This window comes from Notolepis coatsorum, assembly GCF_963971535.1.
Source record: "Notolepis coatsorum genome assembly, chromosome: 3".
NCBI classification, from domain to species: domain Eukaryota; kingdom Metazoa; phylum Chordata; class Actinopteri; order Aulopiformes; family Paralepididae; genus Notolepis; species Notolepis coatsorum.
Genome location: NC_140167.1, coordinates 56,320,994 through 56,348,764, shown reverse-complemented (window position 1 = coordinate 56,348,764; position 27,771 = coordinate 56,320,994). Strand labels below are relative to the sequence as shown.

The window sequence follows — 27,771 nt, the reverse complement described above, 5'->3', positions numbered from 1 at the left end:
ATCGCTAAAAACAACCAAACGTTCCTCATTTTTCCCTCTTAAATAGTGTTTAGCGGCACAAAAGACGCGGACAGGGAAAAAACTGCCTCATTGTGGACCTAATTGCCTCGAGGTCGCGTTACCTCTCCGGTTTCGCGTTGTTGCTTTCAAACTGTAGCCCGCAAACCATGGGGCACAATCCACCTGCCTCTCAGTCACACACACAAAGGGGCGACGTACCAACACAGAGGGAGTCTGTTAGCAAATAAACACCGGGACTCAACTCGGGCCAAATAACAGCTCTGTTTTTCAGATGTTTATGCACCTGAATGGGAGGACCTGCTGGTAACCCAAATAGGCTACTGTAACTAACAATCGCAAAACAATGATCTGTCCCCAGATGACACTGTATATCCACGGACACGTTCAAAGGCAAATTAGTCCTCTTCAGGAGGGAGGGGGAGGAGGAGACGGAGGGGGTTGTGCATGAGTAGCTTTGTCTAATTAGAGGAAGACATTTACAACTTTGACAGCTCGCAACGGACTCCGGGGTGGTGGAGTTTGTTTTATGCAGTGAGTGATACGTGTAATGGTTGGCGCACTGGCTTTCATTTCCTGCCATGTGGGGAAATAAAGGCAGGTATGTAAAGACAGTGTGATGTACATGTCAGGAATGTCATGTTTCCATGTCCTTTTCCGAGAAAGTAATTAGTCTGAAGAGAACTGCCATGGGCAACGCAACTCTATTCTGGTAATGAGTAACTCAACACGTTTGTTTGTCAATTCATATAAAATGTTTTGTTGTTTTGTAAATATTTTTCCTTTTCTATTTGTTGGCACAAATAAAAGAAGAAGAAAACCCCAGAATATTGACCCTTTCTGTTTTGCATAAGCTTAGCAAACCAGAAAAAGAAAGAAATGGCTGAATTAATAGCCATCGATTCTTGGAAGAATTTGCATTAAATTGAATTGAGGAAAAGGACAGGAACATTATTTTGAATCGTAAACTCTGCCTCAGGGATTACACATCAACAAGTAGCGATTACCTCTTATCGTTTTTAATAACACAAAGTAAAGTAAGTGAAGTACAAATCCATTTGATACTACTTTTACCAGCGGCAGTAACGCGGAAAAGAATTTACCGTAACATTTTGCAAACGTGGCTGAAAGGCTGATGAGGTTGTATTATTTGGTGCGTGTGTGTGTGGGGGGGGGCACTGTAGTGCTGAGGAGGCAGCCGGCCAGCACACCTGTTCCAGCGGGTACAGGGGGGAGATTCTAGGCAGGGGCTGTAAGTACAGGCCAGAGCAGCATCAGGGGGCCGGCCTGTCCGGCAGCCATCTTTTCATTAGCCGTATCTAATGAAACTGCTCCAGGACTCGGGGGAAGAAAGACCTACTGCGGGGACACCCTGCCCTGCCCAAAATTACACCGCAGACTCGCCCCACAAAAGCAGCATTCCGTCCACACAGCGACACCGGCACTTGACACCCAATTTTAAACCCGCGGGTTGTTCCTTTCCAAGTGGAAATTTCCACTACTATGACCCCCCCCTCCTTTTGGTTGGGGGTCGGTGGGAGAGGGGGTCTGTAAGGTAAAGATGCTGTGGGTTTAATCATAAAGTGTGTGGCCCCTCCCCGTCCCCCGGTCCTGTATGCTGTGTTTAGGAGCAGTTGTCAAGGTGGAAATATCTGATGGTCGTTCTAATCACTCAAGCAACAATTACTGTTATTACGCTTTCTTTGAAAGTGCTTCATTGTTTTTCTTCTGACAACACTGACAGACATTATTATGGCCGCTTATGACCAGAGCCGAGTCAGCAACACACACACACACACACACACACATACACACATACACAGACACACACACGCATAGCAACTCAAAGGAAGACAAACCCAGACTGAAACACAAAATTACCCCCGAGGAACATAATGACCCAAGCCTTAACAACCATCACACGAAACGTGTTTTTTTCACGCTCGATAGCAACGATAGTGTTTTGTTTTTTGTCCTTAAAGTAACGCGGGTTAGTGTGATGAGTGACCCTTGCACTTCTTCTGATGACTAATTCACCTGTGCCTGAACTCTGAATAGTAATTTCATCCATCCGCTCATACTGTTACATCAATGGGGGCCAGGGGGAAGGGGGGGGACACATTCTCTACACCTATGAGTGTGTTCCTGTGTGTGTGTGTGTGCGCGCGCGCGCGTGTGTGTGTCTGTGCGCACGCCTATGTTTTGCAGGTGAACCTGAGGTCAGATTATTCCGGGTGGAGCGCTCCGGGTGCCATGTGTCCACGCTGAGGTGTGTGTGACTGGTGGAGAGGAGGTGGAGAGGAGGTGGAGGAGCTACAGGCTGGAGAGGAGGTGGAGGATCTACAGGGTGGAGAGGAGGTGGAGGAGCTACAGGGTGGAGAGGAGGTGGAGGATCTACAGGGTGGAGAGGAGGTGGAGAGGAGGTGGAGGAGCTACAGGGTGGAGAGGAGGTGGAGGATCTACAGGGTGGAGAGGAGGTGGAGAGGAGGTGGAGGAGCTACAGGGTGGAGAGGAGGTGGAGGAGCTACAGGGTGGAGAGGAGGTGGAGGAGCTACAGGGTGGATAGGAAGTGGAGAGGTGGAGAGGAGCTAGGGTGGAGAGGAGGTGGAGAGGAGCTAGGGTGGAGAGGAGGTGGAGAGGAGGTGGAGAGGTGGAGAGGAGCTAGGGTGGAGAGGAGGTGGAGAGGAGCTACAGGGTGGAGAGGAGGTGGAGAGGAGGTGGAGAGGTGGAGAGGAGCTAGGGTGGAGAGGAGGTGGAGAGGTGGAGAGGAGCTACAGGGTGGAGAGGAGGTGGAGAGGAGGTGGAGAGGTGGAGAGGAGCTAGGGTGGAGAGGAGGTGGAGAGGTGGAGAGGTGGAGAGGAGCTACAGGGTGGAGAGGTGGAGAGGAGGTGGAGAGGAGCTACAGGGTGGAGAGGAGCTACGGGGTAGAGAGGAGGTGGAGAGGTGGAGAGGAGCTACAGGGTGGAGAGGTGGAGAGGAGCTACAGGGTGGAGAGGAGCCACAGGGTGGAGTGTCCTGGGTGCTGTGTGTCCATGCAGAGGTGTGTGTGACGGGTGGAGAGGAGCCACAGGCGGGGTGAGAGGAGGTGTCACACAGATAACCCCTACAGATGGACAGCGGCATGGGTTTAAGGTTTCAAAATGCTGTGTGCACGTGTGTATTTGTGTGTGTGTTTCCGTGGAGCAAAAGAGATATACAGTGAGTATAACAAAGAGTATGTGTGTGTGTACAGTATGTGTTTGTGTAAGTGTATGTACACTAGGGCGTGTGTGTGTGTGTGTGTGTGTGTGTGTGTGTGTGTGAGCGCGTGTGTACGTGCACACGTGTTACATGCGTGTGAGAGAGTGGCCGTGAGAGTGAAACGAGAGGCCCTGACCTCCAGCTGCACTGACATCAGCCATCATCACCATCACCCCTCCTGGTACTCCTCTAAACAGAGAGCATGGACCGCAGAGCAGCCAGCGACACTGTCCAGCCTGGGGCTGAGAGACACATTCAGACGTCCCTCGTCTTCTCATAGGGGAGCTTTAAAAAGGGACAACATTTAGTGTTTCTGACATGTGGGACCAATGCCATAAAAAAAATAGTTATAATAATGTATTGCTCATAAGACACTTAGTGGTGAACAGTAGACACAATAGTGAAGACGCAAAGAGTTCTAACCTCATCTAACTTTACTTCATACATTCCCAAGTCATTCTTGCCTTGATACAAAGTCGATGTCTCATTATTTAGACTATTATATTATTTATCATAGCCTTTTATATTAGTATAGTAATATATATTTGGTTGCTATTCTATAATATTTTGGTTGCTATTATAAATGCAGCCATTTACCATTTGGTTGTTGTGCAAATGCACTACTCCCATAGGCTTCCACTGTGTCTGAAAATGTATCTTAAATACCACAAACTTGTGAAAATCACCATATTTAACTAAAACGTCATGCCAACATCTGAGGTGCATTTATTTCCCCCCAAAAAGTCCCTTTGTGCCTCAACAAGGTGTCTACAGACGGAGAGGATTCCTTCCTGACACATTCCATTATATCACGTGGGAAAAGCTTTCTGAAAACAAGACAAACAAGAGGTCAGCGTGACGTGGATGATACAGCAAGTACCCAGTTTAGAAAAGGGAAGCATCCCTCCTTATCTAAAACGACTGCTCACAAATAGATTGGGGAGCGAGGTCAGGTGCACAATGTGCCATTGTGAAGGCACGAGACGAGAGAGGGAGAAGGGGAGAGGCGGAAGAGAGGGGGAGATAGAGAGGCGGAGGGGGAGATAGAGGAGAGGCAGAAGAGAGGGGGAGATAGAGAGAGCGGTCCAAACTAAACCATAACACAAAAATCAACACAGCAGTGCCTCTCCATATTTTATTGTGCAACGTGAGAATATGAATGCTCTTTCTTGATTATTTTTTCCCTTCAGCTGTTATGGGTCCCAGAGACTTGGAGTGCAGGCTCACAGGAGGACAGAGGAGGGTAGCAGTGCTGCTCACACAGAGGTGTGGGTGGATGTTTCCATCCAACAGTATAGTATGTATGGCTTTGACATAGAAGGCCTTTGTTTTCTTTGCTCTGCTACCTTTACACATTAGCAGCTGTTATCAGCAGCAATAAAAACTTTATTTTTCAATGTGATTTAAACATTTCTCAAGGAGAGAAAGGCTGAGATTTTTATTTCTTATTTGTTGGTTTACTTGTGTAGAAATATGTTGAATGAAATTATAATAATTGTCATAACAAACTGGAAAAGGGGAAGTTTGGCCAATGTAGGCAAAAGGCCTCAGGATATGCATTTCTCTAATGCATCGGAATGGTAGCGTCTAGAAGTAAACAACTTTTCAGGTGAGGTACAGCTTTACGGCTAGGGATATGGGATCTAGACAGCACCCGCTGGAATCCTCAGCCTTATAGAATGGAGCTCTACAGCACATGGCTTTCGAGAACCTTGTGTCTGTGGACTTATAGGAAAATGCAGATTTGAGCGATAGAGGTATGGAGAGTTCCATGCACCCTCCCCAAACATGGCAATGTGAAGCCGGGATCATCTCCCTTTGTTCCCGGAAGGGGAGGTTTATTGTCTATAAAACTCTCTGGTTTTACGGCGGAACGTCCAAATAAAAAGCTTTTTGAAGAGCTCACCCAGTCAATTAGTCGGGTAGTGTCAATAGACCCGCTGCATAATGACTCACCTGTAATTGCGTGAGAAGAGCCACTCACACAGAGACTTAGAGGCACGTCACATAGGAATGACAAAGCTCTCCATCCTCGTCTCTTAAGTGCTCATTTTGTAAATGACCCCCCTCCACCCCCACCACCCGCCCCTTACCCCATCCCAAGCCAACCCGACCAATGCAGGCACACACACCTAACAATCAACAATCTTAACTAATGACTATAAATTATGTGCATCATTGTTTCCTGAAAGAGTTCCACATTGCCCCACTCCTCCATAGAGCGAGGCAGTTGTTGGGGAGACATGAGGCATGTCCTTCTCCTCCTCCTCCAAACAAGACACTTTTTTGGGGAGGGAGGGCTCAATGCAGACTGCTGGTAGAGTAAATGGTGGTCTCACTGGGTGTGCTGAGCTTACATAAACCTCCCTCTCCGGGCCTTTTAATAAACATGCGTCCTCTCTTTGTGGAGGGGGTAGGTGGGATAATGAACAGGGCAGACAATTACCATAACTGGCTGATGTTATCTCAACTGCGGGGGGAAGATCAGTTGAAATGTGTGTAATTGCACTGTCAAGCTGCTGAAAAGAACACCCCCCACGCCCCCTCCACACATACACCCCCCCATGCCCCCTCCCCCTCCCAACCCCTCCACACATACACCTCCCACCCCCCCTGACTCTCTTCATCTCTGCCTTCAGCCACTTCAAAATGAAATTCTTTTCTTTTCCTGCCCTACTAGTCTCCCTCTTTTTTCTTTTTTTTGACGAGGCTCTGCCTGATATGTAGGCATCAAAGGGAAAAGCCCCAACAGCCGACAGAGAGAGAGAGAGAGAGAGAGAGAGAGAGAGAGAGAGAGAGAGAGAGAGAGAGAGAGAGAGAGAGAGAGAGAGAGAGAGCCAGAGGCGCTAGGCTCTGCTCATTGAGCTCAAACTAGAAAAGACTAACAAGGCTGACATGTCATTAAAAACAGACTATTGTCAGACATAATTTTTGTTGACACAACTGTACACGACGTACCACCTAGCATTTATTTTTTGTCCCTCGAGGTGTAGCAACACAAAGACAATTGTCAAAGCCTCGACTGAACAATGAAGGAACATTCTAAGGCTGAGACAATTGCTTTTTATGAATGTACTAAATTAAGATCTTACAGACAATTATAAAGGAGATGGGACCCCTGCCAATTAATATTTCATAGACTATTAAAAAACAGTTGACTTAGGACGTGATAATCCTGCCACTGCTCTGTCTTGAACACACTCCATTAGTTCACCAACAGCCCTTTGTGAAACAATGCGGGACCAACGTCCCGGCGGTTCAAAGGAGCCGGTCCCTCTAAACGTTATCATATAATTTGGGCCAGCCGTCAGCTTGTAAATAAGTGATGTAGAAGCCTATTGTGTGATGGGGCACAGGTTGGAGACAGGCATCTTTATCCTGCTGCCTTGAGCCTGCCGAAGACAAAGGCAGGAGACAGAGCGTCTAACCTTTGATTCCTCTGAGGACCCAATCGCCTTGTGTCAGGGCAGGACGCATAGGCCACAGTCATGCCCCCAACGTGGGGACGTCGGTAACAATAGGATCGCTCCCTAGTGTCTCCCACAATCAGCCTCAACAACCTGCCCCAGACTGCAATTGGATTAGCGAGTGTCCGACCACCACATGTTGGCCTAATTGACATAAGAGTGAAATTTGAGAATAATGAGGGGGTTTAGCCCACAGGCCGAACCCCACAAGCCAGGCGTCACTGCAGTCATATCGTGTTGGTTTATCTCAATATACCAAAGACAGGGGGGAAACCGTCCTCAACAGTATTATTGAAATATATTTGTTTGAAAATAGGAACATAGATTATTGGATAGATACAATAATAAATGGTTGGTTCTCTTCAACAGTGTGAATCACTCAAAGCTTATGGAATGCCAGATAAGAAACCAAACTTTCTTTTATTTGGGAGAGACAGAGTATCAGAAAGATCTCTCTGTTTTTTCTGCAAACAAAATGACGTGAACACATTTAAAATGGGCATAAGGTTAAGTATCAGACTTTTAAGAGTTTAAACCCAAATGTATCCTAAAACAGGCATGGACGGTTGCTGTCAACGTATTTTCTTTTTTTTATCTTTCTTTTCTTTTTTTTTCTTAATTTTTTCTTTTTTATAACCCATGTTATTTAGATTTTTTTTTTAAATTTTTTCTTCTTTTTTTTACAGTTAATTCACAAATATATAAAACTGATTTTGTTTCAAGGGACCTACCTAATAAAACCATTGGTTTAAGATCAATGTAAAGAGGTGAATTAAAAAAGATCAATGTACATTTCTGATTACTTCAACTGACTCATGACAAATCAGTGTTGTGACAATTTCACGCAGTGCTCTAATTACGAAAGTACACAAATGGTGGTTCTCGTGATCTGCTCAAATGTATTATTGGAAGGCAATTCATGTTTTTATTTTTCTTGAAAATGTATATAATATGAAAGCAATAAATATTACCAGTAAATAAACTTTACTTTTTAAGATTTTTTTTTTACTATTTTCTCATAAAAAAAAGAAAAAACGTATACAATCTAATATACATTATGAAAAGTTGTACAGCTTTTTATTTATGTTTAAAATAAGGACTCACTTTTATTTTTTTAATATGTAGATATAAATATATATATTTTGTCAAAATATATGATCATATTGTCAAGGAAACAAAAAAAATGAGACAAACATATCTCAACATAAAAGTTATAAATAAGGGTCCAAGTGAAAATTTTTGGGAGTAAGGTTGGGCGGACCTTCAGGATTCTCTTAGCGTCCGTGTCACTTATTTCAAGTCACCCAGTCCAAGTCCTAATTGACCGTGTTCACACGGTGGCCATTAGGCTCTGATGTCATGCTCAGATTGGTATTTCTTTCCACCTTGTTCCCAACCTGAGCGCGACATAAGAGCAAAATGGCCGCTGTGTGAACACGGTCAATTAGTTTGTCGGTTAGCGGCAGCCGCAGCCCTCCACCACCATTTCTTGGTAGTTCTTTAGGACCACCTTGTCGTGTTCGTCCAGGTAGAGCATAGAAATGGCGCTGAGCTCCGTGGGCACACAGCAGGCCTTGGGAATATTGGTGTTCACAGAGTTCACCAGTGTCTGTACAATGGCGTGGTTGGTCGAGTTCAGGTGGTCTGCCAGGGGGAACGGGCACTCCCCATGGCAGTAATAGGCCTGGTACCCAGGGGGCGCCACTATCCAGTCATTCCACCCTACATCGCTGAAGTCCACGTAGAGAGCGTGGCGCCTGCAGTTGCGGTTGCGCTTGCGGCCCCGTTGCTTGGGGCTACGCTTGGCCCGGCGGGTCAGCGGGTGACCCTTCCCGTCATGGCCAAAGGTGACCAAGAGGGGGCGTAGCTGCTCCCAGTCCTCTCCGGGCTCCTGATGTAGCGAGCGGCTGATGCGGACGTGTTTGTCCTGGTGGCGCGGTGTCTGGTTGAGGTGCAGAACCTCCACGGCCAGCCCGTGGTTGGGCAGCCTCTCACGTGTCCAACGGAGCACGGCGGGGCTCACGTCAAAACTCTCCCAGCTCGAGGTGTTGTGGCGCACCAGCCGCGTGTCCAAGAGCCGCGTGATCAGTTGCCCGGCCCGCGGAGGCTTCAGCACCTCGTACACGTTTATCCGGTGAAGCCCCTGGTCGTCGGAGACAGCACCGGCGATGGCCTCGTCGATCTGATGGCGGTAGAGCCGCAACTCGGCAGAGGAAAGCAGCTCGTCAACCGGGATGCTGCTGAGGTTGAACAGGAAGCGGAGGGGTGCGGCCTCTCCTTCCCTCTCCATGTGCTCTGGAAACAGCAAGACGACAGACAAGATTGGATTATAATTTTTTTCATTATAGTCATTTAATAAGATTTAAATGGTTGATAGGCTATGATAAGACAATTTTAACAATCATACAGAGTAAATACTGAAAGTGTTTAGTAAGTAAGTCCTTTGTAAGTGTGCGTTGACTGATTTTCTTCGTCAGATTACATATAACGGGAACATAAATTTACAGTGGAAGAAACTGCCACTGATCTTTGCGACCGCTGTTCCCTTCCTTCACCCTCATATCATTCACCTCCAAATTGTACTCTCTCTGACGTCTGAACCAGTTCCCTTCTTTGTCGATTTCAACAACAAAACCATACAGTCTGACACCCGCCTGCAGTCAAGTCGTGGAAGATGGTGTTCAGCTGTGCTAAACACATACCTCTCTGTACTATAACATGCCTTAATTGACACAAAAGAATGTACATGTTGGCTGTTCCAAGGCCTTCGGGGGGGGGGGTGTTCAGCGTGGTACACACACACACACACACACACACACATATATATATATATATACACACTCCTGCGCTTCCTTATCTATCTGTATGGATCATCCAGCACTTCCTTCAATGTCTTTCTCTGAGCACTTTGCTGAAACATGCATTACGAAGAGGGTGGTGATTTACGTACCACAGCTACAGTATAAACACAGTGGAGGTTCCCTGTTCCACGCTCTGTCTGCAGATTTCTGGCAAGATCACCATTGTTGGGGAAAGGAATGTTGTGTCTACTATTTCCCTGTTATTTCACACCCAGGTCTTAATCTTAGCCAGGTGGTTCTCATTATTAAAACCTGCTGTGTTTTTGATTGGCTCCGCAGTTTGTTAACTCGGGGACATTCATCATTTTCAATCGTGAATAATCGTTACAGATATCCGACAGATATTTATGATAAAACACAAGATACTTGTGCCCTAATATTATTACAGGGCACCGGACAATACAGTAGAACCTTATTCCTCCAAACCCGAACCCCCACGAGTCATTTGAGAGAACGAAATATAGCGAGATCCCCCAAACAAAGCTTATTCAGAATATGATACGTGCACACTGCACATAAAGACGTCCTGAAACGCGCCGTACAGTCTGGTTCGGGAGTTTAGAAGTAGCTGCATGTGTCGACAAGGAAATTCCAGCAATTACACATATTCTGCAGAATATGGTTTCCACACAAGCAATGTTTTGGGCTATTATGCCAGTGCGGTTTGAAGTCTAGGGTTCAGGTAGACACGATTATACTGTATGTGGTGGTAGAGAGCAGCCACATGGAAGTGGAATGTAAAACTTTTATCATTACCCCCCATTGTTTAGATTCCTGGAAGATTTCAAAGGGATGTCTGCCCTAACCGCTTGGCTGTCTTTGCTAGCTATGTTTTACTTGGTCCCATTCTCCCATTGTACTCTTCTCACCTTCTCATCGTCCATAGCTTTGTTTTGTAAACTGTTTTCTGTCCCAACTACCCCAGGGTGGAAGAGAGCTACCCTCGGCTGAAGTTATCAGACAATGGTGCTTACATGAAAGCGAGCAACAAGTTCACACTCCCACTGCAAAAGGACTCAAAGCGTGTTATTAACATAGTTTAGCAGGGGGAAAAGGAGGGAAATGCCTGTTCTGAGCAGTAGAAAAACGCACATACCCATCCATACACACGCACACACACACACACACACACTCACACACATTGCATCATAAGTGGCAGAGACTTCTCCAGCACAAGTGTTCTTCCTGAGTGTGTTTGGTGCTTTGCCGTGTCGGGAGTGTGTTTAGCACTGGTAGTACATATTGTGGTGCTTCTCCACCGACCAACACGACATGTGCGCTTAATCAGATCAAACTGTCAAACTAAGCAAACTGTCAAACTATCAAATCTGAATTAGGATCCAGCAATTGCATATCCTTTTTCCTAAAATGTATGTCCCTAAACATATTTTAGTGAACCGTTTATGTGGAAAAAGAGAAAGTTTACGAACTGCGGCTCGCCTGGCTCACGGAATTCAGATCAAACTGTCAAACTAGGCGTTGCAGATCAAATATAAATTAAGATCCAGTTGTATATTCTATTTCTCGCCTAAAACATATTTTAGTGAACGGTTTGAGTGGAAAAAGAGAAGGTTTATGACCAAGCTCTGTTTTACTTGGAGACACACAAGTCAAGGACCACCCATATGCAATGAGATGATGTTTTTGTGACGATTTCCATTGACCAATCAACTGTCTGCAGTACCACATAGCAGCATGGATAGTACTTTTGGTACCAACCACAGACAGAGCAGTAGCTAAAGTAAGTAAGTAAGTAGCTCTCTGTGTCTCCCTGTCTCTCTCTCACACTACAATACTATACTGTACTACACTATACTGTGCAACACTATACTACTATACTATACTGCAGATTCGATTTAGATTCGATATTTAATGTTATTGTCAAGTACAAGTACAGAGTACAGTGAAATGAAGTTGGCATCTAACCAGATTGCAAAGTGCATTGCAATATTATACAGTATATATGATAAAGCTAAGCAGTAAATATGCTGAGATAATTTATGTTCATTATTATTATTATTATTATTATTATTATTATTATTATTATTATTATTATTATTATTATTATTATTATTATTATTATTATTATTATTATTATTATTATTATATACAGTGGTACAAGCATGAATACACTATGGTAATAAACCATACTAGCCAGTGGTTTAACTAATAAGAGTAGGTATGGATATACAGATATAAATATATGTATATTATACAGTGTACTACATTAGTGTGCTTCACTATTACCATATTACACTGTACCACACTAGACTATATTACACTGTACTACACAATTACTATACTACACAATTACTATACTACACTATTAATATACTACACTGTACTACACAATTACTATAATACACTGTGCTAAACTATTACTAAACTACACTGTACCACAATACTACACTGTACAATACTATTACTATACTACACTATTACTATACTACACTCTACCACACTGTACTATACTATACTACTATACTATATGACAGGTGCTATACAAATAAAGTGTATTATTATGTTGTACTACACTATAATACACTGTACTACACTATTACTATACTACAGTGTACACAACACTAGACTACTTTACTATACTTTACTACAAGATACTACTATACTACGCTGTACTAGAATACACGACAACACTGTACTATACTACTATACTACCAGTGTTAATGGTTGACTAAATTGATGACGAAAGATGTTCGTCAACAAAGGTTTTTTTCATGACGACAACGAGACGTGACATCACGTTATTGAAGACCACGTGACGCCAACGCAACTAAATAGTTAATTACATATCGTTGACCACAACTGAGTACACAAAAATGTAGTTTACAAAAACCATGACGAATTCTCTCTTAATTTATGTTGACTAAAACAAGATGAGACAAAATAATTATAACTTTTAGAATAAGTCACGTTATTATTTCAGCATTTCCCATTTCCGTTTCCGGGTTAAGCTCAGCAGCGTTTATGGCTAAAAGCCAAGCTACATAACATACGTGAGGCTAAAAACCGTGTCCCAGGTCTCTCGTGACTACAGCTTATACCAATAACCATGAACGGAATCTGCTACTCTCTCAACACTCCTGCGGCAGCCGAACAGTTCTACCAAAAGAACATAGCATTTAAGACGACGGAGGCTGAGAGGATGGCTAGGCTGCCAGAAGAGCTAATAGCTAATAGCCTGGGAGTCGGGACCTATATCCCAGACACAGACTTGCTCTCTTTCATCTGTGTACACCCACTACTATCAACATTACACATGGATACAACAAGGACAAGACCACGCTCACTCAAAAAGGTAATGTTAGTATGAAAAGAAAAGAAACAGACGAGTACTAACACTGAGATTGACCCTGCTATAAGTTATGAATCCCTTTAGCGCTTGAAGTGCACTAAAACGTCGTAATGACTTTTTATTTTTCATATAATGTTGGGTACATGCTCAGTAGAGTTAGAACGCTCCCAGTCTTAGGGGCTGTGATATTTTGTTACCACACTTTATGCACATAGAAGTGCGGTGGCAGGGTCGCTAAGCTAATGTTATTAGCCAAATGCTCTGATGGGGGCCGCCATTTTAAGTGACGTCAGCGATCTACGGTACGACTCGAGGGACAAAAGGGAATGTGTGTGTGACGTGTGTGAAATTTGTACAGTAGGTCCCAGTAAGAATTGCAATCAGTGTGTACTGTGTATTTACACTATCCTAATGTTGCTTTGTTGGTTAAAAAAAAAAGCTATTTAAATCAGAATATGTTCCATTCCATGTCTGACTATTTCTGAATCTATTGACCATTTCAAGGAATGTTTGGTTACTATTGTATTGGGCTTCTAGTCTTCTACTGAACTTATTGTGAATCAGCTGATAGGGGTTGGGCTAGACTATACTTAATAAATAGAATTGTATTATTTAGAATATAAAAATATAAAATGCCTTTTTTTCATTAGCGAAAACTAGACAAAAATCATCAGTTTTCTGCGACTAAATCTAGAAAAAAAAACAAAAAAGACAAAATCGAGACTAACACTGACTAAGACTAAAATGCTCAGACATTTAGTTGACTAAAACTGACTAAACGAAAAATAAATGCAGATGACTAAATATGATGAAAACGAAAAAGGAGCACTTGACACATGACTAAGACTAAAACTAAAATGAAAATAGCTGCCAAAATTAACACTGTATACTACACTGTACTACACTGATTACTTTCTTGTAAATCCAAGTACACCATGTCTCTTCTCAAAACGTTACTTCGCGGCTGTGTGCTCTTGCTTTCCATGTCAAAACTCTCAGTCTAATATTCCTTCCAGTCCCTGAACTTCTGACTTTCTGGGTCAAACCAAGCAGACCCAAGTCACAATAAGCAGAAACCCTTATAGCTTCCCTCACTTCTCCCCGCCTTCAGAGGCAGTTTTTCCAGCCCTCCAGAGAGCTGCAGTCTGCTCTCAGCGCCCACATTGTTGGCAGCAGGGGCTTTATTTAGAAGTCTGCAGAGTAGCATTAAAGATAATTGCATGGTGAAGACGGTCCCTCCATATAAACTGGATACATGAGAGAGAATCGCACTACGACTCCGGGTCCGAGACAGGGCTTTTTAAAACCATGTAGTGCTGGGTGGGGTGAGAAGTGTAACTCAATAATATGAAGGTATGCTTTTCCTTGAGCTGCTAACCAAACACGCAGCGAATTTTGTTAAGTGAGGCTCTTGGGAGAGGTGAAACTTGTCAAGCTAAATTTTTTCCGCTACCTCTTTAGACAGGAGTTTTGTGACCACATCCTTAGATCCTTCGGTTTATGCTGAGATGGGTGGGGATGTCTTACAATTATGTTCGAGGGGATGTAGGAAATGTTGCATTTTCCCCTAAATACTTATGGGTCCGCACCCACGCTAATAAAATGTGCTACTATCAAATCACTGGCATGCCACGAGACAATGGGCCTCATTCATCAAATGTTCGTATGCACACATTTGTTCTTACACACTATAGGAGTTTCTTTAGCCCTCGATTTAGTCTCACAGACAGGAAGCAAAGCCTGGTGGCTATTTGTAACTCCTTGCCCCTGACATCTATTGTGTGCCCCTTGTAACGTTGACGTGTTTGCGAGTCTGGGTGATTGGCCGGTCACAAGAGGTAGACAATAGATATTCTGTAAGACTACAGTGAGGGCTAAAAAACTCCTATATTGTGTAAGAACAAATTTGTGCATACAAAAACATTTGATGAATGAGGCCCACAGTTTGTGCGTAAGAACATTTCACAAATGAATGACCTCCATTGTCATTTTAAGTGTTTGTGGTCAGACCTCCAGTATCTAATCATCTCCCTTCCTACTGCATGGGCAGGACAGACAGTCCTCTTTCACCGCAGTACTTCATTCCTTCGTCCTCTCCTCTCCTCCTACCCCCACCCCCTTCTTCCCCCGAATCCCCATGTGTCCCCCTCTCCCCCGTCCATCTCTCTTCTCACCTTCGTGGTGGAAGCCCCTCACGGTGTTGGCGCGGCTGGCCGACCTCTCTGGGTACTCAAACATCACGTCGTGCGCCCCCGCGTCCTCCGCCTCACCCGACTGCAGCCGGTAGAGGTCCAGCAGGTAGCGTGGCACGGTGGCGGACTGGCCGCGGTGCGGTCGCCTCTGCAGGCCGAACATGTGCAGCAGCGTCGCCTCGAAGTCCGCCAGCAGTTCATGGTTCTGAGCGGCCGAGCGACCCTGCAGGCCCGGGACCTTTTTCTTCCCTTCCTCGGGTATCAGACTAGCATAGTTGCTCTCTCCCAGCAGGACTTGGCATATTAAAATGACCATCAGCATTCGATTACCAGGAATCATGATGTCTCTGAGGGGGGAGAGGCAGCAGACGGCACACAGAGAGATAAGGGATTAGTGGAGGAATGAACAGGCTGGTGGCGAAGAGGTGGGAGGGGCAGGAAGGTGAAAGAAAGGGAAAGAAAGAAAGAAAGAAAGAAAGAAAGAAAGAAAGAAAGAAAGAAAGAAAGAAAGAAAGAAAGAAAGAAAGAAAGAAAGAAAGAAAGAAAGAAAGAAAGAGAAAGCACTTTTTCCAGGACGCAACCCGTTTCACTGTGCTGATATTTATTAACCTGCGCCCTTCTCTCCAACTAGAAATGAGAGAGAGAACCCTTGCATTTGTGACATTGCCTGGACATAAAATATGGGGCTGCCCGATAGACAAATATGGGACACCGACTCTGTTCCTACACCCAAATTAGGTTTATATTCTAGTATTCTAGTAAACCTCTTTAAATTCACCATTTGGGTGTTAAGAGCTCACACAAACCCACTCACTGTCTACGGAACAGCCCCAGACAAATCTGACGGTTCTCTCGCTAATTTCTAGTTTTAGCGGTGGACACACATACTGAAGTGTCAATGGAGGCACAGGGATAACATGTCAGCATTTCCCCTTTTAAGTGATGAAACATTCATCTTCCCTCTCACTACATTTCGCCACCATTTTATAGACAAACCCTTTCCTAGATGGTCCCATGAGAGTGTGCTGTAATTGGTTCTAATTCCAGCCTGCCCTGTTTACAGTATGCCCCCCCCGATCAGATAGTTCACCGGACAGTTTATCTCTGGCGACATCCTCCGAAGGTAAACAGCTGGTTTAAGAACACAGCTTTTTGAATGGAATCTGAGGGCCATTCCTTGTTGCTCCCTCCCCCCTCCTTCTCCTCTCCCCCTTCACTATGATTAGATAAATAGGAGAAATAACCCCTGGGTCAGAGCAAATTCTTAACTTGATAAGGAGTCCCTCACAGTCCGGTCCAGCGTGGCAAACAAAGCACCATGTGCCACACATTTCACCTCAGACAAGAACGTCCTCCTTATACCGGCCAGGGCCTTATTCAACACACCCGCAGGGGTTTCCATTTTAAGATAGGAAGAATGTCACATAAAACAGAGCTCGGGAGAACAGAGAGAGAGAGAGGGAGAGAGAAGGGGAGAGAGGGAGAGAAAAAGAGGGCGAACGCAAGATGTGGCAATATCGTCACATGACGCAAATTTTATTTGCATGGTCTACTTACTCACCGACAGAAAATATAGCATGGGAAAACAGTCCATGTTTGTTGGGTGCCGGCGACGGACGCGTTCCTGGAGGAAATGTTAGGTGGTGCTGGGAGGCTGCAGGAGAACGTTGGAATGACCCTGTTCCTGAGGAGGAGAAGGAAGAACACAGAAGAAGAGGAGCGCTTTAAGAACCGAACACAGATGTCAACACTTGGAAGCATTTACATGTTATTTACTCAGAGAAGAGTAGAGGGAATTAGCGTGCGTATGTGTATGTTTCAGTGACTGTGTGTGTGCGTGCGCGCGTGTGTGTGTGCGTGTGTGCGTGTGTGTCACCCACCACTCTCTCTTTAAGGCTTATCACTTTGGCTCGTGGGCTAAAAGGTTACGCTACCACTCTACTCACTGTAACTGGTATGTCAGGAGTGGAGCACAGCAAAACAGGCCACACACACTCATTAGAAAGTATTGAATGTGTGCATGTTTTACGTGGCAATACAGCGCTCAGTCAAATGTCCTGATCAATCATCTCTTCAGGGGCTCGAACAGAAGCCATTTTTAAACCGTATAGCTACTGGAAGGCCTGTACTGATTAAGTCGTTGTCCAAAGTTTTTAAAAAATCATTAGATAGACGCTCAGTACAATAGGAGTAAAACAAACAAGACGCTGAAACGAGCCTCTTAACGTCCGTGTATAGACAAGCTAATAGATAACACATGCTAACTTTGATCGGGGCTCGTGAAAATCTCTGTCCAGGAGGAGAGCGGTATTTGCCAAAACTAAAAAGGTCTCCAAATGAACCCACTCAACCTTCATCCCTCCGACCACCTTAAACATGAGATCATCTGTTTCAAACCGGGGAACAGAATACACCCATTTCAAGAGATGCTTGTCTCTCCAGCGACCGCCCCCCCCCCGTCCCCCTCCCTCTCCCACTCCAGAGATCACACAGGTTGGAGTGACACTGATGACAAGGCCAGCTGCCCTTTGACCCCCACAGTCATCAACAGGACAACTTTCATTCCACTAAAGACACACTGCTGTTGTTGAAGTGCATGAACTTTATACAGGGTATGTATTGCGCTAGAACTTAAAGGGGCACTTCACTGAAAAACTATGCTGATTTATTTTAGAGTTACAGCTCAATTAAATGATATGGTTGCAATGCCTATAAAACAAGGTATTGCTACTTTTTTCATCTACATAATTTCATGGAGCTGTAATTAATGCAACACAAGGATATCCCCAATGACATCGCTGGAGGCCATATTCAAGCGAATTCACTCTCAATAACTGTCAAAAGGAAATTAACGTGTAGCTAAATGGTTTAGAGTTTCGGGATATGTGTGCAATTATGCGCAAAATAACTCAGCATTGGGGTTTTTGGGGGGTGAAGCGCCCCTTTCACATGACTGCAAGCTGATTACTCTTCCAGATACAAGTGCTTTTATTAAGAGTTAATCTGATATCAACAGTATGGATTTATGTAAACAAATGAAACCCTGTACCAAAAGTAGATGGCAAAAATAAAAAAAACAAAAAATGAGCTGGCAGGTTGGTTCTCTACCCGAACCTGAGCACAGTGGTTGACACCCGTGGAATCACAATCCGAGCCACTTGGCCCCGATGAATCACCCACTGTACGTGTGTGCGTTGTTGAATCACACAATAAATAATAATCAAACAATAAAATTAAAGCGCTGGTGAGAGAGCGAGCAGGATTGGGCCGAACAACAACAACAGCACTGCAGTACAGCAGACGGAGCGACGCAGAGCTCCAGAGCAACGCAAGCGTTTGGTCATCAGTTGGAACCTGCTCCACTGGAACGGGGCCCAAGCATTACAACAGCTAGGATGCACATGAACGGGGGAACGTTATTATTATGTGCGTGACATACCATTTGTGTGTGTGCGCACATTTATTAGCGTGTCGAGGGTCTGTATCTGTGAGTTTATCATGGTCACAGCCTGGCTAACTGGACATGCAATCAAGGATCTTTCCCCTCAGCAGAATTAGAGTTTGACCTCCGACTGACCCCCTGTTCTCGGTCATGACATGAGGTCCTGTGTGTGTGTGTATGTGAGATAAAGAGTGGGATGTGTGGTATGTGTGTCTGTGTCTGGTTTTGTGAGAGTTGAGTGGCGTGTATGAGAGAGCAAGTGGACGAGATAGCTGTGTGTGTCTGTACCGTGTGTGTGTGTGTGTGTGTGTGTGCGCGCATGCGTGCGTGTGTATGCCTCCGCCTGCATGTCCGTGAGAACTGTAGTGGAGGGAGAGAAAGGTTCAGAACATGATCAGCTCTATTACCCATGGGGTGGGGGTGGGGGGGATAACGTGTGTGTGTATGTGTGTGTGTATGTGTAAGTGTGTGTGTGTGTGTGCGCGCATCTCTGACAACAAACGCTCATTGTACAGAGTGGGCCTCTCCCATGATTACAAGGATTCATAGCACTCCCAACAGTGACCATACAGAACGACTTGTAACTGTAACCATCCACTGACAAAAGCTGCGGGCTGAAACAGACAGGCTCTCAAAGTGGTGTGATGATGATGATGATGATGATGATGATGATGAAAGATGGAATGATGGGATACGTGTTTTATTTTTACTCTATTAGCGATGATATTCAGTCGTACAGTGGCACCTAAAAACAAACACTGAACTGACTGCACAGGAGTTTTTACTCTACTTCAACTTCATTAACAGTTAACTTAACACGGATCGTATATATTGATCTCTAACGTTGGTTTCTCATCCTGCTAAAAAAAAAAAAAGCAAAGAATTACCCAATAATTGTTTTAGGCAACTTCACACTTGCAGGCTTTTGAACTGGATTCGAGACAGTGCCATATTTTGCAAGAAAGTGCAGTGGACTACAGGGTGCAATTAGGCCCAGGCAGTCAGTCAATGTGCCCTTGGCTTGGCTAGATCCCCCTTGGCCTCTCTCTCTCTGACCAAAGATAATGTGATCAGACTATGCACATGGCCCTTTAGATGTGTTTCCTGAGGAATTTGACAGGGATGGTGGGAGGGAAGGAAGAAGGGAGGGAGGAGGGCAGCAGGTTACCAAGGGAACAGACAAATCCCTGGCCTGATTTTTGTGTTTTATCTGCCATGCTGCACTTTCCAAAACGTTCCAAGTTCCAACGCCCCCCCCCCCTTCTTCTTCATAAATGACTGTAGTTATTGTTCATTGTATTTTCATTAGCCTTTGGTTAATTTGAGCACTAGCCTACGTGCCATTATAGGCTACTGGTTTAATTATGGGCCTATCAATTTCTCACAGTATAACGCATTGTGCAAATTGTAATACACAATTATGCAGAGAAAATGTGAGTGATGTCAAAGCAAAACGTTAACTGCTTTAATCTGACTTTCTGCAGAATCATTTCGTCAGGCGTTTCGTGTAAAATAATTGGGCTGAAGGGAAATGTAGAATTGGCATACGCTCGAGGTGTAATTTAAGTGTAGCCTAAATAAGGGCTAATGCCCTCATCAAAATGTAAAATCATTACTGTGTGAAAGCAGTTGAGGCGATGCCTCCTGTTGTTGCATCGTTTACGTTGGGATTTTATATGCTCCCAGTGAGCAATCCAACAGTAAGAACATTCGCAGTCAATGACATCATTGAAAGCAGGTTAATCGTTTTGTTAGCCTATGTTTTGAAAGGCGAGTAACCTCACTGCGCTGCGAATGAGTTAAATGCCTTTCCAGAGATTAATATCCATAGTTCCATGTTGAATTAGCTCCCTAAGTAATGAAAATATACGAAACAAAACAAATGGGTTTGGCAATGACAAGTGCCCCCCAGTTGATTTACACAACAATACTCTCCCAGCGCTCCCGGCAGTTAGTTGTGATGATGTGTGACCAATTTCAATTTCTAAATCTGCCCTGTTTTGTCTTCTTTCAAAGCGACAAGCATTTAGGAGCAATACCCAACTTTCCCCCTAAAACGAACAGAGAAGCTTGCCCTCTTGTCAGCTGCACGCGAGAATGCTCACTTGTTAGAAAATAACATGTTAGGTCGTCAAAACACATCGTAATAATAAATACCTAAGGTCTAATTAATGCATTTCCCTGCATGATTGCATAGACATTTTATTGCAGATACAGAGGACGCCTTATATCGATATGTAAGGCCTCAAAATATCGACTCTCTTTTTTATAAAGGTTAACTAAAATGTCAAAATTCGATAGTTTATAATTAGGTAGGCTTTTGTTTTATAGGTTATACGTGTGGCATTTGCTAGAATAACACGAATAAGTTATGTCCGTGTAATTATATAGGCTGTTATATAATAACATTGATTTAACAGTCTACCTTAAATTATACTTCAAAACATTGGCTTTTCTTTATAATGGTAAAGCTTGTATAGGACTTCGTCCAACATATATAGTTGAATAGGAATTTGTTATTTTAAACTAAACGGGTAACTAAATGAGATATTCCCAAAACATTTACGCGTCGGTTATTAGGCCCAAGGAATACTATCCTAAACTAGAGTTAATTTAATTAATTTGCCATAAAAATGAGGATCCATAAAGACAAAGGTGTGATTTATGTCACACTGTAAAGGGCAGGAATCTGGTGACCGTATACCATCATAAACAATAATGCGGACAATAGGCAAGACACGAAATAGGTGTCCGAAATACAAATGTGTCCTAACCTCGGACAAGTTAGAAATCGTGAAGAAACGAAAGTGCGCAATTTGGATTGCGTTAAATAAAGAAAAGTCGTTAATATGCTGTTATGTGTTCTCGGTTGAAAATGACCTCATTAGGTCCCTGCTCAGCATTCTGACACAAAATGCTTACAACCTGCTGCACTATATGCTCCACGAGTATCACTTCACTATAGACAAACATTGTTATTTGTCTCACGACACAGATGCCTAATTGTTTTTTCAGTTGGTCTATTATACGAGATCTTTGATATGCTTGCATTATGTTATTGATATTTCTTACAATACCGGTCCACTGTAGCCTATAGACCCAAGTGCGGACGATCCACAAATCAGCACCGCGCCTCAAATTGCCAAAGAAATGCAGCCGCTGTATGTGTTGAATCCCCTTCAATACACGCACTCGGTGGACCGGTGCTTACCATCAGTAGGGGGACAGGTATCCTGGACTCAAGTAAATACGACCAAAAGGAAAGGTGCGAGATCTCTCCACGCAATGGCAGTCCAGGTAGGTGTAAAGCATGAACCGACAACGCCGAATGAGCCCTATATACCGAGAAGTCCGATGCCTTTGGCTCATTAATTCCTTAACGACCCCTCTAAACAAGAGGCGAGACGCGGTGGCCGGAGACCTGGGCGGTATGGATCGGCGCGTTGGGTCGCTGCAGCGGGGAGACCTGGGCGGTATGGAGGCGCGTTGGGTCGCTGCAGCGGGGGAGACCTGGGCGGTATGGAGGCGCGTTGGGTTCTTGCAGCGGGGTTCCTATCTCCACAAGCACATGAAGGCGGAACAGCGCGCGGAAGGCAGACTCTCCGACTGATCAAGCATCTATAGCTCGTTGCAGTTTTTATGCGTCCGCCCAATTGACCCTCCTTGCCTCCTCCCCTACCCCCACCTCCGTCAACTGTCTCAAACACCTTGGATAAACCCCCCCCCTCTCCTCCATTTCAACATTATAGGCTGAAGAAAAGGAAGCACATTGCGCGCAGATTTTATTATTATTTCCGTATAGTCAAATTTGACTATGAATAGTACCGATGGGCAAAATATATTATTTTTTTGTTAAGCGAAATCAACTTGTGAATGTACAATATAACGCAACAATAATAAATCCTGATGAATTGAAAATGGGGGACCCTGATGCAAACAAGACGAAAGTCTTTCTCTGGTCTGCATCCCCTTAACAATTGTGTGTATTGAGCTGTACTGTATTGTACCCATTCTGCAATCTGTTAATAAAGTTTTCAATAAATCAATCAATGCTATAGGCCCATCGTCTCTCCCCTCCTTCCATGATAAATACATTATAGGCCCCACGCCTGGTATGTTAAGCTAGCTTCTTTTTCGCAAGCTCGCATATTTTGTCAAAATACCGATTGGTTATTTATTTTTCTCCATACTTTCGCTTATATGCATATTCCAACATATAGGCGTATATCCCCATAGGCCTACTCAAGCCTGATAACGACGTAATTACATGTCCATTATTAGGCCTTCTATATCTCCCCCTGGCCCGTTGCCATTCACGCAAATGGAGAAACTCCACACGCTCCCCGTCGTGCTGTATAACAGCATACTGTTTCTAGGGATTGAGCATTATAGCTTTAGAAGTCTGCTAGAATATCTTTGGAAATAGAGCATACATGTTGTGTAGTATTATTATTATTATTATTATTATTATTATTAAGGAGCCACATGACAATAAAATGCACACGCCTACAGTCAATTAAATAAGAGAACATGTTTTATAGTCATATTCCACATAATGTAACCTCCATATGTTCCCATGGAAATTATTGTTACCATCGTCATCAAATTGTGATGATAGTTTTCCTTTGTCCAACTGTCCAAGAGGCAAATAAGTTTGATCTGCCCCAAGTTCCAGAAAATAGTTTAACTGGAAAAAAAACCTTATCAAGTTGGGAATGTCCAGATAGTTTCTTCTCAAAACTGTTGAAGAAAAATATGTTTGATCATACTGCCCAAGTTTCAAAAAGCCTTCAGTCTTTGATCATACTGTCCAAGTTTCCAAACGCCTTTCGCCAGTTTATATCTCTGCCTGTACCCTTCCCAGTGTCCTTCACCATGCAGTTCAAGGCCCAATCAATAACCCAAATTGAATAAGAGGCTATGTGCACAGGACATTTTTGTCTTTCTCAAATGCATTGACAGAGCTCATAATAAATTACCAAACAGTAGGCCTATATGCTAAACGTGAGCTTATGGACACGGGAGTACAAATATTGACTGTATATTTAATTTATTGGTGGGTCAGTGAAGCTGCAAGCAGTTTGTCCATCCTCAAGAATCTCTGTGAATATAATTTCATACAGCTAAAAAAGAGTCCTAAGGGGTTTCGAAATCAAGACACAGCATAGAAAAATTGGCCGCAATGAATCCGTAATGCCTCAAATCTGATCTGGATCTCTCTGGTTCTCTGGCTCGGGGTCACGTAAGCGCCCTGAGAAACACCCTCCTCGCAAGGCCATGCTGGGGGATTTGACTGAGATTGAACAGTGGTCTAAACAGGAAGCGCTGGCCAGGGGACCTGGGATGAACAGTGGTCTAAACAGGAAGCGCTGGCCAGGGGACCTGGGATGAACAGTGGTCTAAACAGGAAGCGCTGGCCAGGGGACCTGGGATGAACAGTGGTCTAAACAGGAAGCGCTGGCCAGGGGACCTGGGATGAACAGTGGTCTAAACAGGAAGCGCTGGCCAGGGGACCTGGGATGAACAGTGGTCTAAACAGGAAGTGCTGACCAGGGGACCTGGGATGAACAGTGGTCTAAACAGGAAGCGCTGGCCAGGGGACCTGGGATGAACAGTGGTCTAAACAGGAAGCGCTGGCCAGGGGACCTGGGATGAACAGTGGTCTAAACAGGAAGTGCTGACCAGGGGACCTGGGATGAACAGTGGTCTAAACAGGAAGCGCTGGCCAGGGGACCTGGGATAAACAGTGGTCTAAACAGGAAGCGCTGGCCAGGGGACCTGGGATGAACAGTGGTCTAAACAGGAAGCGCTGGCCAGGGGACCTGGGATAAACAGTGGTCTAAACAGGAAGCGCTGGCCAGGGGACCTGGGATGAACAGTGGTCTAAACAGGGGACCTGGGTGCCAGCCGGTTGACATTTTCTCACATCGTGTTCCTCTCTGCCTCTTTTATAAAAAATAAAAAATCTTTGACTTTCATCCTGGATTCCATCAGGCGATCATTTGAAAGAATACGATGAAAAGAAAACAGATGAAGATTATGACCTACAGCATTGATACTTCATGGGTAAATGTCTGAGAAATTCGATTTAGCTTTTTGATAAACGACAGTGCAGTGAATCGATGCAAAAGGCTGATTATAACATAGAGATATATCTTTTATGACATCTTTCATGATATCTTGCACAATGTTTTCAAGGCCCTGTTTGAGTCAGAATTAACATTTGTTGTTTTATCTGTCCGTCACTCTGCCAGGCTAGAATTGTCTCTTTTAAGCTTGGGTTGGAAGCTCATTGCGCTAGTTATCTCATGATTGTCTTGCCCTTTAAGCATAATCTTACAGAGACATGATTTCCACTGGCATATGTTTCTATAAAGCCATTTTGGAGATCTTCCCCCTTATATCACTTCATTATTGGACCAGGCCTCTGGACCTTATCATATTTTCTCCAATGATTGGCTCACACTTCAAACACAGAGTTTGCGTTGAACTTTGGGAAATCTGCTTTTATAGCTCTGTGCCCCCGACACGTGGAACGTCTTGCAATGTGCCTTAAAACTCAATACATTAGTATCCTTTGGGCAGTTTAAATCTTGAATGAGCAACCATTTCACCCCAGTCTGCAGTAGTTTGTTTCATTGTTGACTTTCTTGTTTTTATTTTATATTCATTGTGTGTTGTATTTTTCTCAGCATCATGGTAAATGAGAGTTTACTCTCAAGGATCCTTCAAGAATAAATAAAGAGTGAATGAATGAATGAATGAATGAATGAATGAATGAATGAATGAATGAATGAATGAATGAATGAATGAATGAATGAATGAACGAATGAATGAATGAATGAATGAATGAATGAATGAATACATCTCCACGTGAAACAAAAGCAGCAGATAATCGGTACAATGGTGTGTGTGTGTGTGTGTGTGTGCATGTGTGTGTGTGCGTGTGTGTGTGTGTGTGTGTGTGTGTGTGTGCGTGTGTGCGTGCGTGTGTGTGTGTGTGTGCGTGTGTGTGTGTGTGTGTGTGTGTGTGTGTGCGTGTGTGTGTGTGGCTTTGGGGACATTCTTTGTGACTCAGAGAGACACATACCCCTCACCCTCTGGTGCGTGCCCTCTGCATGACTCTGGATAACACACATCAAACTGCATTTCAACACCATTCCTTAATTCCTTTGTCTTCGGTCTCTCTGTGGGGACTTCGTCATCGTACAGTTCATTGGCGGTTCAGTCTGTCTCGTGTACTTCCGATTCAAATCCTATTGACCGGGAGTCAATAGCAGCCAGGTCAAATCTTTTTAACAAAACATCTTAGGATGAGACGATATTACTTTATTTCAAACTCTGTCCCCGATAAGAGTATACATGAATAATGATATAGTGTTTACTATATAATATTATTATTTAAGATCTACACTGGCTTCTAAACCCCCCCCCCCACACACACACACAACCCCCCACCACCTGCCCATTAACAAAAGGCAAATAAGGACCACTTGTTAGAAGGCGTTCTGACTGCAGGTGACTCATCCCAGTCCTGCTGCCAAAAAATTTCCCCTATGTCCCTCGGAAAATCCCCCAGGGTCGCCCCCCGCATTCACCTTCATCATCTTCCCCGATTCATTCCATACAGATCAGCTCCAGATTTCTCTTCTTGGTAACAACAATGGTTTAAGTCTGAGTCTAGTTTATGGTCTTGGGGAGAGAGTTTACTAATAGCGTTTTGGACTGTGCTGTGAATCCTGCACTAGACCGTGGGGAGAGTGCAGTTACAGAAAAGGTAGGAAAGGTGAACTACTGCTAAGGCAGGTCTTTAAGTGTTGGCTACTGTGTGGACGTCACATCGTCTAGAGCCATACAGATACATTAAAGTTGGAATATTATCATCATAACATTAATTAGGGTCATATTAGTATTGGCTCATATCCAGATATTGCCGGATCAGTGCTTGTTTATGATAAAAGCCATTCCAAAAAGTATTATCTGTGATGTGAAGTTATATGAAAAAGAAGATTTTTCTCACGTTTTCTCTTTGAAAGCTATAGTTTGAATGGAATTTATTTTGCATACATTTTCAAACCCATGTCTGGATGACACATACGTTCTGTCCTTGTATCACACACTGTGTCAATAAATATAACAATATCTTCTATCAAATAAAATAAACATAAACAATTTTAGTAGGGTTGGAGGTGGCATCGTCTCACGAAGCCATTCTTCTCTTCACACTATGTTACCGTACACTACGTTAGCGCTGTGCCAGCACTGGAGAGAGGTCTGGCTGAACCTATTATCATTCCGCTATAGGGGAAAAACACTCTGGCGTGTTTGTATTTCTTACAATCATCCTGGGATGCAGCGATGGTGCCCTTGTGTCACAGACAGTGGAAGGGGAAGAGAATTCCGACTGAAATAGTTGGCCAATGGCATGATTATACCCACAGTCTTGAAAATATTACCCCTTTCAACTTTCACTATGAAACATAATGCTTCAAAACATTTGAGCATATGCATATAAAATAGAATCAGATGTCAACATGAATATGAGAAAAACATCCACAATACTAGTACAGCATCACCAATTGACATGAAATCGGATCTCAGAAATCGGATCTCAGACACGCACGCACGCACGCACGCACGCACGCACGCACGCACTGGATTCAACTGGGACAGTGTTGCTGGCAACACAGCAGTCAGTAACCCCCCTTCACCCTAACAAATCAAAAGCCTCTTCGTCCTCACTCTCACAGGGGAGCTAGCTAGTAAACATCTCATTCATGTCCATGGATTCCCCCGGTCCGGGCTACACCTGAATCACAGCGCTTCCATGGGACATTTTAGTCTGTCCCAGTTCAGGACTTTCTTTGTTTGACAAATCGCTTGTGCGTCTTCTTACACAACATGACGCCATTGAACAGAATAAAGGCATGCGATACGATGACGGATAACGGACTAGCGGTGTTTAAAAATGCCTAATTCAAAGCGGAGGATAGTGGTTAGATGCATGTGGGTTGGTTGGACTTCCTCTGGGAGAGTTTAGGGGCCACATTGGGCTCCTGCTACCCAGGAATGGCGACTGCTACCTATGCCGGATAGAGATTCCCCAGACCCAGGCCTAGTCGGAGGAGCTGCTCTATAGAGGCACCTGTGGCTCTTGTTATGGAGGTCGCCTCCTATGTGTTGACCAAGCTTAGCCTCTCAGAGCCCCTTCAGTTCGGAGGGAGATTACCAACCCTGGGTG

At 44.1% G+C, this 27,771-nt stretch overlaps 1 protein-coding gene across 2 annotated transcripts; it reads right to left on the bottom strand.

The window, feature by feature from the left end:
• Nucleotides 1–7,126: 7,126 nt before the first annotated feature.
• On the bottom strand, nt 7,127–22,152 carry bmp4 (bone morphogenetic protein 4). 2 transcript variants are annotated; one of them, XM_084309491.1, is made up of 4 exons: nt 21,742–22,152; nt 16,650–16,772; nt 15,071–15,435; nt 7,127–9,020 (listed from the first exon to the last, which is right to left on the bottom strand). In XM_084309491.1, the coding sequence occupies exons 3-4, from the start codon at nt 15,426–15,428 to the stop codon at nt 8,182–8,184; spliced, it is 1,197 nt and encodes a 398-aa protein (XP_084165617.1). In that variant the 5' UTR covers nt 15,429–15,435; nt 16,650–16,772; nt 21,742–22,152; the 3' UTR covers nt 7,127–8,181. The 2 variants fall into 2 exon arrangements, with proteins under 2 accessions (XP_084165617.1, XP_084165618.1); XM_084309492.1 differs by lacking the exon at nt 21,742–22,152 and adding an exon at nt 16,969–17,351.
• Nucleotides 22,153–27,771: the final 5,619 nt, after the last annotated feature.

Coding starts and splice junctions, on each gene's coding strand:
- bmp4 (XM_084309491.1), bottom strand. CDS start 15,428: ATGATTCCTGGTAATCGAATGCTGATGGTCATTTTAATATGCCAAGTC. Junction 9,021..15,070: donor GAGGGGCTTCCACCACGAAG/GTGAGAAGAGAG, acceptor TGCTGTTTCCAG/AGCACATGGAGAGGGAAGGA.